Genomic DNA, 19,511 nt, shown 5'->3' with positions numbered 1-19,511 from the left:
TCTGGGTGAAAAAGAACTTTCTGGCATTTGTTCTAAACCTATCCCCTTTTAATTTCTCCGAGTGCCCCCTTGTACTTGTGGTTCCCCATAATCTGAAAAATCTGTCCCTGTCTACCTTTTCTATACCCTTCAGGATTTTGAAGGTTTCTATCATGTCTCCTCTAAGTCTCCGCTTTTCCAGGGAGAAGAGCCCCAGCATTTCCAACCTGTCAGCATATGAAAAGTTTTCTTAAAAGATCGGCAATGGGCCCCCCAGCATCAACAGCAAGTAAGATTGGAAACGCGGTGCTCAGCCCAAAGCTTCCCCTCTGACGCAGCTTCCAGTTTCCACCCAGGCAGTTTGTGTCAGAGGGAAGCTTTGGGCTGAGCACCGCGTTTCCAATCTTACTTGCTGTAGCCGTTTGAAAAAAAAAAAAGGCGAAGTGAAGGGAGACGGTAGGGCAGCTACTCTGTGTCCTTCAGCGGGCCCCCCCTGAAATTTCGGGCCCTAGGTACGTGCCTACTGGGCCTACCCTTTAATCTGGCCCTGGGCTCGAGGCAAAATTACATAGCATATACATAAGCAAGGACAGAATGTGAGTGCCTGTCAATTTGCCAAAATCTGAACTAAAAGATACTGCAAGGCCATAGGTCTTGTACTGTTAAGTCAAGGGTGTCAAAGTCCCTCTTTGAGGGCCGCAAACCAGTCGGGTTTTCAAGATTCCCCCAATGAATATGCATGAGATCTATTTGCATGCCCTGCTTTCAATGCATATTCATTGGGGAAATCCTGAAAACCCGACTGGATTGCAGCCCTCGAGAAGGGACTTTGACACCCTTGTGATATGTGATTGTTTGTTTAAGTCAGGGGTAGGGAACTCCGGTCCTCGAGAGTCGTATTCCAGTTGGGTTTTCAGGATTTCCCCAATGAATATGCATTGCAAGCAGGGCATGCAAATAGATCTCATGCATATTCGTTGGGGGAAATCCTGAAAACCCGACTCGAGGACCGGAGTTCCCTACCCCTGGTTTAAGTTAAGACTGTGAACAAAAGCAACAGGAAAAAATCAGCGGCTGAAAATTTTCAGGAAAGGCTCAGCAAACACCAGAGCTCTGAGAGGGAGGGGGGAGTCTTTATAATAGCTGACAGCAATGGGGTAGGAGCAAATGCAGCCTTTTCAAATTGTGGGAATGGAGAGAGAGAGAGCACAAGGGGGACCTAAACTCTTTCTAGTGGTCTTTACAGGACTTGACAGGATTAGAATCAGTGTTTCCCAGCCCTGTCCTGGAGGACCAGCAGCCAGTCGGGTTTTGGGGATAACCCTAATGAATATGCATGAGCGAGATTTGCATATAATGGAGGTGCAAGGCATGCATATTCAGTAGGGTTATCCTGGCTGCTGGTCCTCCAGGACAGGGCTACGAATCCCCCACTTTCTGTTTCTGGAGCGGAGACGCAACGATTTCTCGCCGGATCTGGGGGTTTCGAACTATGCAAATGAGATGCTCGAAGGAGCGAACGGGAGCTCGGCACCGGGCTGGGACCTGCGCTGACACTAGCGGCCGAGGAGCGGAGCGGGGCAGCCGCTGAATGGAGCTCTGCGGCAGCGTCGGGCGGACAGCGATTTGACCCCCCCCCCGCCCCGGGGAGCTGCATCGGCGCCGATGTGAGGCATCCACGTAAGAAACGGGGGGAGCCGGGGAGGGAAGGGGAAGAGACATCGGGCTATGGAAAAGACAAGAGGCAAAGCAACAAGGGCAGGGAGGCACAAGGGCAGCTAAGAAGGGGGGAGACTTACAGGGGCAAAGAAGAGCTACGGGGACATCAGCCAGATCAAATGACAACAGTTCCAGGCTGGAGACAGTCCGGGACTTCGGGACAACCCTAGCCTGGTGCATTATGGGATTTGCGGTATTGATATCACTACAAATCCCACACTGCTTTGCTGTAACTTGGTATCTCTGGGAGACACACAGGGACAGAGAGAACATCCAGGGGCATCAAGAGACCAAGTCAGAGATGCATAGATAGGGGGGGGGAGGTAGGGAGACCATATGGCTCCAGAAAAAGGAGGGCAAAAACCCGGATGTCTCCATCTGTCCGCCTTTTTCTGGACCCATATGGTAACTCTAGGGAGAGGCCACCAGAGGCTGTGGAGTGGCTCTGGCCCCAGCAAGGTTTTGCTCCACACAGCATCAGCAACCAGGCAGAATGGTGGCAGGGACAAAACCTGCTTTTTGACCCTTCAGAGCGTAGTATATATTAAATATGCTATTTCTTTTTTTTATTATTATTATTTATTTATTCAATTTAATTAATACAAACAAGCAATAAACATACTTGTACACAGATTACACAAAATATTATAAGAAAAAAACAAAAAACTATAACCCCAATTCCACTTAACACAGTGTTTTGGGTTACTCAATAATAATTCAAATTATTTAGTCCACAACTTTTGGAGAGAGACTTAAGAAAAAATAAAAATAAGAAATAAGACGAATCTTGTCCAACTTAGAAAGCGGCATTTTTCTGCGGTGCTACAACCATTCATAGCAGGTTACTCATTTTCAGTTACAGGCCCTACATGCTCTTTAGATTCTATAAATCCTATCAATTGTTTAGGCTCAAAAAATAAGTAATTCTTATTCTGATATGAAACAAAACATTTTACAGGAAATTTCAACATAAAATTTGCTCCCAAGGCTAGGACTCTTGGCCGTAATGCCAAGAATTCCTTCCTACGCCTCTGAGATCTCAATGACATATCAGGAAATATTTGAACATTAGAGCCTAAAAATTGATCATTAATATGACGAAAAAACAAGCGTAGTAAAGTTGTGCTGCCCATGAGAGACAGACAGAAAAGGAGGTGGTATATATGCTGAGACAGATGCAGGCAGAGTGGTTATTGGCTCCAGTGGGAGATACTTCAGTCCATGGCGTAAGGAAGCCAGAGTGGGGTTGTGAGTTCAAAGATCTGCAGTCCATTGGGGAGGAGAAGGAGATATCCACAGGCAGCTACCAAAAGTGACAGGGAACCAGGGAAGGCAAGAATGTGGCATTAACAACTCCGGAGCCTCTAAGGCCCTCGTTCTGGCTCTGGCCCAGCTCGGGATCTCTTTGTCACTAGCTGTAATCTTTCCCTCCTCCGACATTGGGAGGATTTCTGAATGTGACAGCTTGTGGGGAAGGATTTAGAAAGCCACGTCTTACTGGATTATACAAACGTCCCTGGGCTTCTGACAGAGGCTGATCAGGGTCACTTGGAATTACCCGGAAAACCTTAATGAGGCAATCTGTTCGCTGCTAAATCTATCTGACTAATCATCCTGGATGGAGCTGTCGCCTCCAGAAACTTCCCAAACTTGCTTTGTTTAAATTCAGCTTTATTACTTGGTACACATTTCAAGCTTAATTGTGCATTGACTGAAAAAACGCTTTTCTTTAAAATCTGCCACTGGTTACTTTCTATTGCAGCACTAGTCATTTATATAGCGCTGTACATATTGTATGCGGGTACTTTCTCTGTCCCCGGTGGGCTCCCAATCCTAGCTGCGTTAGGCTTTTTTTTTAATCGCCTGCCATGGCGTTATTAGTTCCAACGCTCGTAGAATTCCTACAAATATCAGAGCTAATACCACTGCGGCTGGCGATATAAAAAAAAAAAAAAGGCCTCATGTGGTTTTGTACAAGGAGAGGGGTACTTTTTTGTACCTGGGGCAACGGAGAGTTATGTGATTTGCCCAGAATCACAAAGGAGCTGCGGCGGGAATGGAACCCAGTTCCCCAGTCCGCTGCCTTAGCCATTAGGCTACTTCTCATGGAGTCTCTGCTAGTTTACCCCCTCCCCCCCTTTTCCTAAGCCATGGTAGCGGTTTCTACCGTGAACCAGAGCACTAAATGCTTCAACCCTGCACCGACACTCATAGAATTCCTATGAGCATCAGTGCAGCATTGGAGCATTTAGCTCCCTGGGAAACCTCAAGGCGGTTTAGTAAAAGAGGACCTCAGAGTTGTGCAGGAAAAATATTTTCATTTCCTTAGATATTTTTTCCCAATTTGGTTCATTATTTTATATGCATATAACACAGTTTAAGCACTTGATAAAATACATATTTTTAAAAAAGCAATTGAAATAAGTTCATTATTAAACCCCCTTTTTTTTTTTTTTACAAAGCTGCATAAGGCTTTTTTTTATCACCGGCTGTGACGGTATAAGCTCTGATGCTCATGGCCAGTGATTTTAAAATAACCTAACACAGCTTCGTAAAAGGAGCTCTAACTTATTTCACACCTATCATGATATTACACATCAGAGCTCATACCGCTGCGGCTGGCGATATAAAAGCCTACTGCAGCTTTGTAAAAGGAGCCCTAACTTATTTCACACTTATCGTGATATTACATGTCGGAGCTAATACCGCCACGGCCGGCAATAAAAAACATGCTATGGTTTTGTAAAAGTGGGGGGGGGGAGTATTTAGATACCACCTATCAAAATTATCTAAGACCCCTGCCCCCTCCCTTATTTACAATGGCTGGGTTAGGGCCTTCTGGGATACACCGGGGAGGGGTCTGAGTTTCTGAGTGGCCCAGGTTGCTTAAGACCCCACCTATGGGAGGGGCCTTAGGCATCTGGGCCAATCAGAGCCTTAGGTCCCTTCCCAGTGCATCTGCCCTCAGTCCCTTTGCCATTATTATCCAAAATGCAGGGATTACCCTACCTCTGCTTCATCTTGATATTTCTCCTTTACAAGCATCAGTGGCACAACGAGGGTGACAACCCTCCCCTGCTCCTTCCCTGATCCCACCTGCCACTCATGTCCCCTTCCCCATACCTCTAGTTGAAGTTATTGCTTGCGGTGCTCAACAACGTTCTACTCCTGTGCACGGCACCTGGAAGTGACATCAATGAGAGAGCCGATGGAGTCGCGATGAGCACGTTGTTGACCGCCGCGAAGAACAAGTTCAACTAGAGGAGGGGGGAAGGGAAGGAAGGCATGCGCGTGGAGGGGAGGAATGGGAAGAGATGGGGTGGAGAGGGGAGGAATGCCGGTGCCCCCACCAACATGGCGCCCTGGGTGGACTGCCCCCCCCCTTCCTACGCCAAGTCGACAAGTTAAAAAGTGATAAATCACCTGGACCGGATGCACCCCAAAGTACTAAAAGAATTCAGACATGAAATTGCTGACCTGCTCTTAGTGATCTGTAACCTGTCGCTAAAATCGTCTGTAATACCCGAGGATTTGAGGGTAGACAATGTTACGCTGATTTTTAGAAAGGGCTCCAGGGGAGATCTGGGGAATTACAGACTGGTAAGCCTCACTTCAGTGCTGGGCAAAATGGAGGAAACAATTATAAAAAAATAAAATTGTGGAACATGTAGACAAACATGATTTAATGAGACGGAGTCAGCATGAGTTCAGCCGAGGGAGATCTTGCCTCACAAATTTGCTTGACTTCTTTGAAAGTGTGAATAAACATGTGGATAAAGGTGAGCCATTTGATATAGCGTATCTAGATTTTCAGAAAGCGTTTTGATAAATTTCCTCACGAGAGCCTCCTGAGAAAATTAAAGTGTCATGGGATTGGTGGAAAAGTTCAGTTGTGGATTAGGAAGTGGTTATTGGATAGCAAACAGAGGGAATGGTTAAATGGTCAATTTTCTCAATGAAGGAGAGTAAACAGTGGAGTGCCACAGGGGTCTGTACTGGGACCGGTGCTATTTAACTTATTTATAAATGATCTGGAAATTGGAACGACGAGGGAGGTGATTAAATATGCAGATGACACTAAACTGTTCAAAGTTGTTAAAACGCATGCGGATTGTGAAACATTACAGGCAGACCTTAGGAATTTGGAAGACTGGGCGTCCAAATGGCAGTTGAAATTTAATGTGGACAAATGCAAAGTGATGCACATTGGGAAGAAAGGGATCTGGGTTAGAGAATGACACGGTGGCGGTTTACCCGCGGCTAACCCGCCAAAAACGGGGAATGAAAATTAGCAGCCTCTGCGGGGACGGGGACAAGGCCATCCAGCTTCCTCTCTCCACCTCACCTTAGTTTGCCGGCTTTCTTTTTCGGCGACCGGAACGCTTTCAAAAGAGCCGCGCACGCGCGCGGCTGCTCAGTATTCAATCTTCTGCTCTGACCCAACCGGAAACAGGAAGTTGCAGCAGCGCAGAAGATTGAACTTTGAACTGCCGCGCGTGCGCGGCTCTTTTGAAAGCGTGCCGGTCGCCGAAAAAGAAAACCGGCAAACTAAGGAGAGCAGTAGCGTACCAAGGGGGGGGGGGAGGGGCGAAAAAGGTAATGGCGCTAGGCCTTGGAGCACCGAGGCAGACCGCTTCTCCCCCCCTCCCAGCCGAACCCCCGCTGACCCTCCTATCTCCCCCACCCAAGTGAACCTTTCCGACCCTCCCAGCGAAAGCAGCAAACCTCCTTCGCGGCTTTCTCCTCCCTCTGCCGCGTCACTGATGACGTCATCTGTGATGCGGAAGAGGAAGGAGAAAGTCGACGCTACTGGAGGGAGGTTTGCTGCTTTCGCTGGGAGGGTCGGAAAGGTTCACTTGGGTGGGGGGGAGATAGGAGGGTCAGCGGGGGTTCGGCTGGGAGGGGGGAGAAGCGGTCTGCCTCGGTGCTCCATTACCTTCTTCGGGCAGCAGCAGCGTTTACAATTCGCTGCTGTTGCCGGCTTCAGGCCTTGTTCTCTGCCGGGTCCTGCCTACTTCCTGTTTTCATGAAGACAGGACCCGACAGAGAGGAAGGCCTGAAGCGGGCAACATTAATGAATTGTGAATGCTGCTGCTGCCCGATGAAGTTCAGGACATCGAGGAAGGAGCAGGGTGAAATCGGCTGCTGGCTTGGGGGTGAGGGTAGGGAAAGAATCGTGGAAGTGGAGAAAGAAAGGAAAAAATAAAGAGGGGGGTCAGGGGGGAGAGAGAAAGAAAGAGGGGGACCAAGGGGAGAGAGAAAGAAAGGCAGACATAAAGAGGGGTCAGGGGGAGAGAGAAAGAAAGGCAGAAAGAAAGAGGGGGACCAAGGGGAGAGAGAAAGAAATGCAGACATAAAGAGGGGTCAGGGGGAGAGAGAAAGAAAGAGGGGGACCAAGGGGAGAGAGAAAGAAATGCAGACATAAAGAGGGGTCAGGGGGAGAGAGAAAGAAAGAGGGGGTCAAGAGGGAGAGAAAGAGGGTCAAGAGGGAGAGAAAGAAAGGCAGAAAGAAAGAAAGAGGGGTCAGGGGGAGAGAGAAAGAAAGGCAGAAAGAAAGAGGGGGACCAAGGGGAGAGAGAAAGAAAGGCAGAAAGAAAGAGGGGGACCAAGGGGGGAGAGAAAGAAAGGCAGAAAGAAAGAGGGGGACCAAGGGGAGAGAGAAAGAAAGGCAGAAATAAAGAGGGGGTCAAGAGGGAGAGAAAGAAAGGCAGAAAGAAAGAGGGGAGCCAGGGGGAGAGAGAAAGAAAGAGGGGGGGGGGGCAGGAGAAGAAAGAAGAAGGATCAGAAGAAGGACCAGAGACTCATGAAATCACCAGACAAAAAGGTAGGAAAATGATTTTATTTTCAACTTAGTGATCAAAATGTGTCCGTTTTGAGAATTTATATCTGCTGTCTATATTTTGCACTATGGCCCCCTTTTACTAAAACGCAATAGTGGTTTTTAGCGCAGGGAGCCTATGAGCGTCGAGAGCAGCGTGGGGCATTCAGCGCAGCTCCCTGCGCTAAAAACCGCTATCGCAGTGTAGTAAAAAGGGAGGGGGAATATTTGTCTATTTTTGTATAGTTGTTACTGAGGTGACATTGCATAAAGTCATCTGCCTTGACCTCTTTGAAAACCCGCGGAATATAAATGATAATTAACATTTTCTCTGCGTACAGCGTGCTTTGTGTTTTTAAAATTTTATTGTTGGTAGATCATTTTGACTTGGCCACAAAGGTAAGGGGGAGGGAGGGAGGGGAGCTGCTGAAAGACATCTAGTAATCCTTGCAGGCTTGACTGTGCAGGGAATTATTTTTGTAAAATCATGTTTTGTTATGTGACTGGCATTATCTAGACTTTAATTTCTATGAATGAATAGAATGAAAATGATATAAAATTACTTGCTTGCGGGGACCGCGTGTTCCGGCTCATACAAGGAAGGAGGGGGTGAAAGGGAAAAAGTTTATCTTCCTTGGAAATAGATTCTGAATCGATTTTTCACTCCGTCAAAAATTACAAAGACTAGGGGCACTTGATGAAATTGCAGGGAAATACTTTTAAACCAATAGGAGGAAAAAGATTTTCACTCAGAGAATAGTTAAGCTCTGGAACGCATTGCCAGAGGTTGTGGTAAAGGCGGATAGCGTAGAAAGGTTTGGACAAATTCCTGGAGGCAAAGTCCCTAATCTGTTATTAAGAGATGGGGGAAGCCTCTGCTTGCCCTGGATCGGTAGCATGGAATATTATTACTCCTTGGGTTTTGACCGGGTACTAGTGACCTGGATTGGCCACCATGAGAATGGGCTACTGGGCTTGATGGACCATTGGTCTGACCCAGTAAGGCTATTCTTAGGTTCTTATGCTTCCAACAAGTTGCATCCTGGGTTTTCTCTAACAAGTTGGCTCTTAACAAGAGTAGCATAGTAACATAACATAGTAAATGACGGCAGATAAAAACCTGAACGGTCCATCCAGTCTGCCCATAAGTTATACCCATTAAAAAATACACGAGTAGATTAACTTGTCTTTTTGAAATTTCTGGGCCATCAGCTTGTTGGATCTTTGGAGATCTGTCTCTACCTTCTGAACCCCTTCTCTTGTTTGACCTTCCCATTTCCCCATCTTCGTTATCTTGGAGTTACTTTTGGCTCCCACCTTTCTTTTCATGATCGTATTTCCAATCTAGTGAAAACAGGGTTCTAAACACTTAGGAAGATTTGCCCTTTGCATCCCTCTCTTGATATTACTACCTTACCCTACCCCTCTCCCTCCAACCCATCCCACTGATTAACCGTTCCCCTTAATTGTCTGTCTTGCCTATTTAGATTGTAAGCTCTTTCGAGCAGGGACTGTTTTCTTACTCTTTGACTGTGCAGCGCTGCGTGCGTCTGGTAGCGCTAAAGAAATAATTGCTCAGATTGGCATGGTAATGTAATCTACGCCAGACTTCCACTAACTCAAATAAAATGTATCCAGACTTTTCAGAATACAGCAACATGAGTTGTGACCAACATCAAATGGTCCAATCACGTCACCCCTTTGACTGTTCAAATGCATTGGTTATCTATCTCTTATCAAATCCGGTTTAAGGTTTTATCACTGTTGCATAAAGTTTTTTCTAAACTACCAACCCCTCATATCTGTTGGCTTTAGTCTCTCCGTATAGCCCCACGAGATCGCTGCGTTCTCTTGATGGTCACCATTTGGCGCTCGCTTCTCTCTGGTTTGCACAATGGGAATTTACCCACCATTCTGCTTTTTTCTTTTTTGGCTCCCTTACTGTGAAATGCTTTACCCCCTGATCTTCACTTCGAGTCTTTCTGGAAAAGGTTTAAGGTTATGTTAAAAACTCATTTTTTTGCAAATGTGCCTATAACACATTACCCTAGGATAGTTGTGGCCAAGTGTCTTGTAAAGTTTGCCTCAAACTGTATTCTATGTTTTGGATCGAATGGTTCTTTGCTCTTTTAACTGGCATTTGGGGTTTTTTCCTCTAAAATTTTAGGGCTCCTTTTAACTAAACGGTGCTAGAGTGTTTTTAGCGCGAGCCAGAGAGGTAAAAGAGCATTGGAGTATATACCTTGCCGGCCCATGCTAAAAACCTCTACACCATTTAGTAAAGCCCAGTGTTAATTTGTATTATGATGTAAACTGCTATGTCCTACTTGCTAGCAAAAGCAAAATATCAAGAATCAATAAACATAAGTATAAGTAAACGTTTTATCTGGGCCTCGAAGGTGTTATTTTTAAACAATCTCTTTGCCCCATGCAAACATTTTACAACATAACATCATTCTAAGTCCAGCTATACTCTCTCTTCTCCATTTTTTTCTACGTTCTGTTGCTCTCTCCCATCTTGTTGTTTCTCTGCCCTGCTCTCTGTCTGGCTTCCTTTCCCCCTTACCCTGTCTCTTTCATTTTCTCCCTGACTTGCACACTTTCTTTGTTCTCTCTCTCTCCAGAAGTCTCCACCCGTCTTATAAGCTGGGCGCAGCTAGAAAAGAAGAAACCTATTATCCTCCTGCTCATTACCTGGGATAATTCCAGCTTCTCCCCACCTGCTGTCTGCCTTTTCCCACCCTGTCCTACAACCCACGTCTGCTGTTCCTCATGGAGAACAAAGGATTCAAAGGGGATGCCACCTGGCCCCCCGCCCAATACAAGCACCCCCCAGAGAAGGAGAGGGAGAAGGAAAAGAAGAAGAAAATGCCCACAATGGCCACAAAGTCTACAAATCCTGCCACAGTGATTGAGATTTCTCCAGACACCACTGAGGTCAATGACTACTATCTCTGGTCTATCTTCAACTTTGTCTATCTCAACTTCTGCTGTCTTGGCTTCATCGCCCTTGCCTATTCCCTCAAGGTGAGTGATGGCAACATAAGACACACAAGTAGATATGTCTGGGCAAAAATAAGTCGTGTGCACAAATCACAAATATCTGGAAATGTGACCTTTGAGCAGTACTGGTGCTAGACATGCTGGTGCAAAGGGCAGAAATTAAGGAGGGGGCCCCCCAATTCCTCCCTTCCTTGCCCCTTCCCTGATTTCATCACCCATTGAGCATCTCTCCCTTCTTCCTCCTTCCCCCCCCACTCCAGGTTCACCACATGCCCTCCCCTGTAAATTTAAAAAGCAGCTGTCCCAGGGGGTGCCTGTGGTCAGAATGCCCTTCTCTTCTCCCCACCTCGTTCTCAAGTTCCCTTCGCCTTTTAAAATGCACAAGGGTCACTTGCGTGGTAGTGATTCTTTAGTGCAGCTTGTGGCTTCCTCAGTGCTGTTCCACTGCTGTGGTTCGCCCAAGCAGAAACAGGAAGTTGTGATGGGGGGGCGGACTGTGACAAAGGAACAATGCCGAGAAAGCCACGAGCAGTGCAAGAGAATTGGTACATCGCTGGTGACTTCTTTGCATTTTAAAAGGTGAGGGGGGACCTTTGGAACGGGGTGAGGAGAAGAGAAGAACATTCCGGCCCACGGAGGCCCCCTGGAACCATGGGTCCCAAGGCAGCAGCCTTGTTAGCTCCCCCTTCCCCCCCCACACTAATGCCAGCCCTGCCTTTGAGACAGACACATGCTGAGACACAGTGGCCTAATAAGGGGAGGGGTAGGTGGTCAGATCGCCCTGGGTGACATCTCCTCCTCCTTCCCCACTGTACCTGTAGCTCTACACCAGCGCAAGCAACAGCGCCATCCTGCTCCTCGCGCCAGCCTTGGTGCTCCTTTCTGACCTCACCTCCAGATCCTGCGACTAGGAAGTGATATCAGGAGAGCAGATGCCGATGCGAGCAAAAAATTAGAGATGCTGCTCGCACTGGGGAAGCGAAACAGTTACAGGGAAAGGGAAAGGGAACGCACATGAGAATACGGTTCTTCATAGGAGGCTCTTGAACAAACTTGAAGGGCTGAAGTTAGGCCCCAAAGTGGTGAACCGGGTTAGAAACTGGCTGTCGGACAGGTACCAGAGGGTGGTGGTTAACGGAAGTTGCTCAGAGGAAGGAAAGGTGAGTAGTGGAGTCCCTCAGGGATCGGTGCTGGGGCCGATCCTGTTCAATATGTTTGAGTGACATTGCTGAAGGGTTAGAAGGAAAAGTGTGCCTTTTTGCAGATGATGCCAAGATTTGTAACAGAGTAGACACCGAAGAGGGAGTGGAAAATATGAAAAAGGACCTGCAAAAGTTAGAGGAATGGTCTAATGCCTGGCAACTAAAATTCAATGTAAAGAAATGCAGAGTAATGCATTTGGGGATTAATAATCGGAAGGAACCGTATATGCTGGGAGGAGAGAAGCTGATATGCACGGACGGGGAGAGGGACCTTGGGGTGATAGTGTCCGAAGATCTAAAGGCGAAAAAATAGTGTGACAAGGCAGTGGCTGCTGCCAGAAGGATGCTGGGCTGTATAAAGAGAGGCGTAGCCAGTAGAAGGAAGAAGATGTTGATGCACCTGTTCTGGTCATTGGTAAGGCCCCACTTGGAGTATTGTGTTCAGTTTTGGAGACTGTATCTGGCGAAGGACGTAAGAAGACTTGAAGCGGTCCAGAGGAGGGTGACGAAAATGATAGGAGGCTTGCGCCAGAAGACGTATGAGGAGAGACTGGAAGCCCTGCATATGTATACCGTAGAGGAAAGGAGAGACAGGGGAGATATGATTCAGACGTTCAAATACTTAAAGGGTATTAACGTAGAACAAAATCTTTTCCAGAGAAAGGAAAATGGTAAAACCAGAGGACATAATTTGAGGTTGAGGGGTGGTAGACTCGAGAGCAATGTTAGGAAATTCTACTTTACGGAGAGGGTGGTGGATGCCTGGAATGCCCTCCCGAGAGAGGTGGTGGAGAGGAAAACAGTGACTGAGTTCAAAGAAGCGTGGGATGAACACAGAGGATCTAGAATCAGAAAATATTGAAGAACTAAGGCCAGTACTGGGCAGATTTTCACGGTCTGTGTCTGGTTATAGCCGTTTGGTTGAAAATGGGCTGGGGAGGGTTTCAATGGCTGGGATGGAGTAGATGGGCTGGAGTGAACTTTGACGGAGACTTCAGTAGTTGGAACCTAAGCACAGTACCAGGCAGAGCTTTGAATTCTTGCCCAGAAATAGCTAAGAAGAATTTAAAAAAAAAAAAAAAATTTCAATCTGATTGGATAGACTGGATGGACCATTCGGGTCTTTATCTGCTGCTTGGCTGGCCCGGAACCTTCTCTCCAATTGACATTGGGGGGAAAGCTTGTGGGCCAATGGCATGCAATCACTGTACGTGCCTGGCCCTTCCTTGCGACGGCGGTGGGGGTGGTGGCGGCAGACAGGGGTGGGGGGTGGTGGATGTAGATATCGGGTGGTAGGGAGGAATCGGCAGCGGCTTCACACAGGCAGGGAGATAACCCGGGCAGTGGTCAGTCCGCATACTCTTCCGCAGGTTGAGAAACACTGCTGTAGATTGTTAGAACATAAACGCCATCTCCGGATCAGACCTTCGGTCCATCAAGTCCGGTGATCCGCACACGCGGAGGCCTTGCCCGATGTATACCAGGTGTAATTTTAGTCACCCATATCCCTCTATGCCTCTCGTAAGGAGATGTGCATCCAGTTTGCTTTTGAATCCTAGGACAGTCGATTCCGCAATAACCTTCTCTGGGAGGGTATTCCAGGTTCAACCACTCTGTTTGATGCACAATTGTCATAAAGAGAAGTGCATTCATTTGCAGTATGTTAAATAGTCATTTTCAAGGTGGATGGACTGTGCTTGAAATTTTACTGTAGAGCTGGGATTCTCAACCTACTATAGTTCTGAGGACACCTAGATAGGCTGGTTTTCAGGTTAATCATTATGAATATGCAGGTAGTGCATGCAAATTGATCTCATGCATATTCATGGTGGCTATCTTGAAAACCTGACTGGAGAAGTATGCCCCGAGGACTGGAATCACGGCCTGCCAAATACAGCAAAGTACAGAGCACTGGAGGGGCCAGGAAAATGAATTTTAAAGTTTAATAAACCTGATATCCAATTATTTATCTATTTCTTCCATTTGTGCGTCACACATACCTATAACAAGCTCTAGTTCAACATTACAGAGGAAGGGGTTAGAAGAGGGTAGGGAGGACTATGGAGAGGAGAGAAGTATGTAGAATATTTCATAGATAGGATTCACCATCTATGTAAATGAGTTAAAGGAATAGAAGGGAGGAACCGTTAAACAATAGAATTCAGTTGATAAAATAAAAACAATGGAATAAAATTTAAAATAATTCATAAACTGGAAGAAAAAAATGAAAACCAAAATCAAATAAGTCTGGCAGAAGTCCAATTTCCTGAAGCAGCTCTGTTACCTCAGCATATTTTAAATAATCCCAACGGCAATTATGCAGTTTTACAGGAGATGCAGTCATGATTCTTAAGTTTTTAAATATTAACTTCTCAGATGGGAGCGCCTGAGAGATAATGGGCGGGGGAGGGGCTGGAGGCAAGGTTGACAATTTGTCTAGGGTGTTCATCGCCCGTGCTACCACTGTAGTTGCCTGAAATGTACCTGACCTGAGGGAAGCTGGGGGCTGCAGCTGTCTGTAAATATGAGCCTGTGCAAGACAGGGAGGAAAAGCTTGCATTGCTGTATCCTGTGGGCAGCGAAAGAGCAAGAGAAGCTTGAAAGGATGCTTAGGGACAGACAGAGGCCTTCAACATCTCAAAGAAACAATCAGCCTGCTTTACACAGTATATTGTGCTCAGAGGAGGATTAAGTGACTTGCTCAGGGTCACAAGGACCAGCACTGGGATTCGGTCTCGCAACCTCTAGGTATAGAGGCAGCAGCTCTACTGGTGAACCACACTTTCCTTTGGGTCTGGAAGGAAACAATTAATCTTAGCATGTCTTATTCATACATGATTTTAGGCTTTGGTTTTGGGAATCCTTCTTTGGCAAATGCAGTAAAAGTGCTCTCTCTCCAGCAGCGGGTTCCATTCCAGAGGATGACTGCAAGCTCATTTTCTAAGGCTGCAGCATTCTGCCAGGGGACGTCGTGTGCATGGTGCAGGAACAGACTGCGGCTCAGAGGAGCTCATCAATCAGTGCCAGAGACTCTGCAGAGGCGACACGCAGTCTTGCATCGATTGAAACAGTACTGCATGGCCACCAGGCTATCTGAAGTTTTGCAGTGGCATCTGGTGGCCAAAGGGAATCATTACAGCAGTTAAGCCTGGACAGCAGCAATCGGAACTCCTCCTGTCCCCACAGCATGCCAAAATGTTAAATTACTCAGTGGTGGTTTAGAAATATATATTACAAGTCTTTAAGCCCGTTACATTAACGGGTGCTAGAATAGATGTGTCTGTCTGTGTTTCTTTATCTCTCTCTCCTTGGCCGCTATCTGTAGCCTTCTGTCTCCCCCTCCCCCCCAAGCAAAGCTGTCTGCCCCCAGCACCCACCTCCCCCAAAGCAGCCCCCTATCCCTCTCCCTGTCTCTCCATGGCCCCTTCTATCTTCCCCCCGAGCAAAGCTGTTTGCCCCAAGCACACCCCTCCCCCCAAAGCAGCACCCTTTCCCTTTCCCGCTGACTCTCTCTCTGGCCCCCTTTCTCTGTCTGTCTTTCTTTCCTTCTGTCTCCCTCCCTCCCGCTGTCTGTCTGTCATTTTTCCCCATTTCCCTGTGTAGCAGCATTTCCATCCCACTTCCCTATGCAGCAGCAACAGCATTTCCCTCCTATCCCCCCCCTTTCCTGTGTAGAAGCAGTAGCAGCATTTTCCCCCACTCCCCCTTTCCCTTCTCTTACCTTCTCTTCCCTGCTCCGTTCGGCTCCTCCCCCTTCTTTTACTGTTGTTGTCGATCCGGCCTGCTCCTGACCCTCCCACCGCCGACAAACCTCGGGGCTCCAGCCGTGTAGGCAGCACTTTAAACACGCTGCTTTGCGGCCTTCTACTGGCGATTTCCTCTGCCGCATCTGTCTCTGATGATGTCATCAGAGACGCAGCAGAGGAAATCGGCAGAGAAGGGCACGAAGCAGCGTGTTTATAGTGCTGCCTACGCCACTGGAGCTGGGAGGTGACGGAGAGGGCAGGGGGTGCTAGCGGCCGGCAGCCGCCGCTCTGCAGGTGGAGAGCAGGGAAGGGCGCGCATGCGCACTTGTCTTGCCTCGCGTTTGGCCAGACCGTAAGCCGCGCATGCGCACTTCCTATGGGTCGCTACAGCTCACGGAAAATGGACGCACGCATAGGAAGTGCGCATGCGCGGCTTACCGTTTTATTATATTAGATGGGGCTCATAATCAAAACTTAAATACGTCTAAAAACCCGCCCAAGTTAGTACTTGGACGATCTAAGTAGCAGGTCATCCAAGTGCCAATAATCAAAATGGCTTTTTAGATGTATCTAGGAACATTTTAGGTCTCTGAATCCCGCTGTGCGCCCAGAGCTGAAAGGGACATTTCTGAAGGAGTGGTTAGGGCAGGATGTGGGTCTACCTAGACTTAGTCGTCCTGCAGTGATAATCAAATGTTTGACAAGACTTCCTAGATGAAACTTATACGTTGTGAGTTAGATGATGTAAAAGCAGGTATAAGTACCAAAAAGGTATCCAAAGTGACCCGATAACCACTGCAGAGACAACATAAAGACCCACACACACACACTCCCGCAAAGTTCAGAATAAAAACGTACATACCTGCCTCTGGAACATCAGCACATGGCACAGAAAAGCCTAGTAGAGCTGCACAGAGGTGACTTAAGTAGTTGGGGAGGGGGGGGCTAGTTAACCATAGAGAGGAGGACCCAGGCCCATAAGTCAATCTAACCACATTATTAATGGTGGAAAATGAGAACCCTCCCCAAAAAATCCCCAAAACTCTACTGTAGTGGCCATATAGGTGCCACTTGCACCCATAAGGGTTATTGGGGTTGTAGACAGGTGGATATAGTGGGTTTGGGGGTTCTAGTGAAAAGTTTATCTGGCACCCTATTTGTGAAGTTCACAGCAGTGCCCTGTAAAATGCCCCACTGCTCTTTTGCCATGTCTGGATGGCCAGTCCATTGCAATGCTAGCCCCTTCCACATCTAAAAGGACTTGTTCTGGACATTTGGGACTTGGACAAATTTTTGGTTGAAAATATGGTATAAAGATAGACGTAGTGGCGGCCTGGACGATCAAATGCCTGGACGTACAAATAGACAATTTTCAAAAAAATATATATATATATTTTGGACATACTTTTCGAGAATGGGCATTTTGCATCTAGCGCCCTACATCCAAATCCAACTTAGACATTATTTTATTATGGTTCTCAACATCTTTAGACCACTGGAGAAAATATCTAATTGTGCCAATATTGTATAGAATTGCAACTTTTTAATAAAGACATCAGAGCAGCAGTTATAATATTTTTCTCTGATTAATTTTTCAGGTGCGGGACAAGAAGCTCCTCAACGATGTGAAAGGTGCCATCGAAGATGCTAAAACAGCACGCCTCTTCAACATCACCAGTTCAGCCCTGGCCACCTTGTGCTTCATTATCATCTTTATTTACTTACGGTACCCGCCAGCTGATTATTAGAGGCAGAGGAATCTGTTCCTGGCTGGACTTGCTGTTTCAGGGCCAACGGATCGGCTCGGGAGATTAGGGAGTAGCGATTGTAATTTGACCTCTTGTATAATGGAAGACTGCGCCCTCAGTACCAAAAGCTACAATTGCTTGGTCAGGTTGACGAGAGGTAACGAGATCTCTCAGGCCCTCAGTTCTATGTAATCTGTGACCTTTGGAAGCAATAACAATAGCGGTAGACTGTAAGTAAGCTTCTAACTCCCATGCTATAAAGCATTTACCCCCTCATTCACTAAATCCAGCAGCGTGAGCCAGTGCCGTAAATGCGTCGATGCCCGTAGGAATTGAATGGGTGTTGGAGTATTTGCTGCATGGCACTCAGTTGCGTAGCGGAATGCTGCAGAGCTGTGGGCAGAACGGGACAGGGCCGTGAGCAGAATGGGGCGGGACCACACAGCCTCTGTTTTTTGTAAATTGAGGAACATAGCCAATGGTTTTATCACAGTAGCTAGGTGTGGTTGTCTGTAACAACCTCCCATAGCACCATACATTTCTTAGTCTGCTCTCTTCTGTACGCTAATTTATTAATATTTTTTAAAATATTGCCCTTCATTCCTTTCTAACAATCACTGTTTTCAGCAGCAAAACAGGAATTCAGAGGTGGTTAAGGAACGCCAGGCTGTGGCAAAATTTCAAATTAGGGACACCAGAGAAGAGATGTCTACTTCCGCAGACAAGGAGACATAGGAGGCTAGAGGTGGACCCCGTCCTTCCACTGCCCTTCGACCCCTAGAACAGAAGGGGCTGCTTGGGTGGAATTTATGTGACTGGTGTCAGGCCTTTCTGGTCTCTCTTTCTCCCAATAGTACACAACATAATTAGCTGTCACTTTTGGCTTTATCCTCATTTCAAAACAACTAAATATTCTCTTTGTCTGTCTCCCACAGAATTTCCAGAAATTGTTATTTAGTTTTATTGTGGGTACCATTTTCTATGTGGCCCTCAGGATGTCTCGCCTTCAGGCAGATTACATAGACCTTGAGCCCACTGGGACAAATAGGGAAAATGCTTGAAGAACCTGTATGTAAACCATATGCAGCAGAACGCTTTCTTGTTTAGGGGGGCCCACAAGCTCTGCCCAATATCCACCCCAGACCCCGCCCCCATGATAGTACTGATTGTAATACAGTTTTTTCCATTCAGTTTTCATATATACACACACAGTATAATCTTATTAACAATACATAATGCTTAGCCACAAAATTAAACTACACAAAGCACACTGTATGCTTCTCAACATTCATTCCTATCAGAACACAGGTAACCCCTATGCAAATACTCTGTATACAGTACAACCCCAGAGAAATAGAAATAAAGGCATTTCTTCCTGAACAGTGCAAAATATAGACAGCAGATGTCATTTCTCAAAACTGACACAATTCAATCACTAAATTGAAAATAAAATCATTTCCACTACCTTTGTTGCCTGGTGATTTTGGTTTTCAAACCATCTTTCCCAGTCTCTGGCTGCACTTCCTTCTGTCTGTGCTCTTAACTGTGTATCTAGGGCCACCTTATCCATTTGCTGTTTTTCTCTCCTTCACTTTCTGCCATACATCAATCTTTAGCCTTAACTTTTAACATTCAACTTTCTTCCATTTTTCTGTTTTTTGTTTTTTTTTTCTTCATTCTTCTCAAAATCTACTTTGCCATGCCTTCCCTTTTCATCTATACATGTGTACAATCTCCTTCCTCTTTTTTTCTCCCCTACTCCCATCTATCCATAAGAAACATTTCTTCTTCTCTCTTCCCTGCCGCACCCATTACTGTGCACCATCTCCTCCCTCTGTCTCCCCTTCCCCTCCATCCCAATGCATCATCTCATCCCTCTCCCATGGTGAGACATCTCTGTCTTCCCCCTTTCCCCTTCATATGGTCTGGCATCTTTCTCCTCTCCTTCCCATAGCCCGGAATCTCTCTCCTCTCAAATGGTCTGGAAACTCTCTCTCCTTCCTTCCCTCTTCCCGAGGTCTAACATTTCTCTCCTCTCCTTTCTGCGGTCTGGCATCTCTCTCTTCCCTCCTTCCCTTCTGTGGTCTGGCATCTCTTTCTTTCCTTCTCAGTCCAGTGGTCTGGCATTTCTCCCTTCTATGGGTCATCTCTCCTCCCTCCAAGTGTAATATTTCTCCCTCCTCTCCACCACTATCATGTCCAACAATTTCCCCTCTTTCTTCCTTTCCCCATATACACCATCTCTCTTTACCTCTCATGCCACACACCTGTGTCCAACAATTCTCCGTTCCTTTTC

At 46.7% G+C, this 19,511-nt stretch overlaps 1 protein-coding gene across 2 annotated transcripts; it reads left to right on the top strand.

Moving 5' to 3' along the window:
• The first annotated feature begins 1,430 nt into the window (after positions 1-1,430).
• IFITM10 (interferon induced transmembrane protein 10) lies at positions 1,431-18,440 on the top strand. 2 transcript variants are annotated; one of them, XM_033928002.1, is made up of 3 exons: positions 1,431-1,659; positions 10,141-10,543; positions 17,066-18,440. In XM_033928002.1, exons 2-3 carry the CDS (start codon positions 10,289-10,291, stop codon positions 17,213-17,215), a joined length of 405 nt encoding a protein of 134 aa, XP_033783893.1. In that variant the 5' UTR covers positions 1,431-1,659; positions 10,141-10,288; the 3' UTR covers positions 17,216-18,440. The 2 variants fall into 2 exon arrangements, with proteins under 2 accessions (XP_033783893.1, XP_033783891.1); XM_033928000.1 differs by lacking the exon at positions 1,431-1,659 and adding an exon at positions 7,449-7,522.
• The last annotated feature ends 1,071 nt before the right edge of the window (positions 18,441-19,511 follow it).

This window comes from Geotrypetes seraphini, chromosome 19 (genome assembly GCF_902459505.1).
Source record: "Geotrypetes seraphini chromosome 19, aGeoSer1.1, whole genome shotgun sequence".
NCBI lineage: Eukaryota > Metazoa > Chordata > Amphibia > Gymnophiona > Dermophiidae > Geotrypetes > Geotrypetes seraphini.
The sequence above is the reverse complement of the archived record's forward strand: the minus strand, read 5'-3'. Positions and strand labels throughout refer to the sequence as shown.

Coding starts and splice junctions, on each gene's coding strand:
- IFITM10 (XM_033928002.1), top strand. CDS start 10,289: ATGGAGAACAAAGGATTCAAAGGGGATGCCACCTGGCCCCCCGCCCAA. Junction 10,544..17,065: donor CCCTTGCCTATTCCCTCAAG/GTGAGTGATGGC, acceptor TTAATTTTTCAG/GTGCGGGACAAGAAGCTCCT.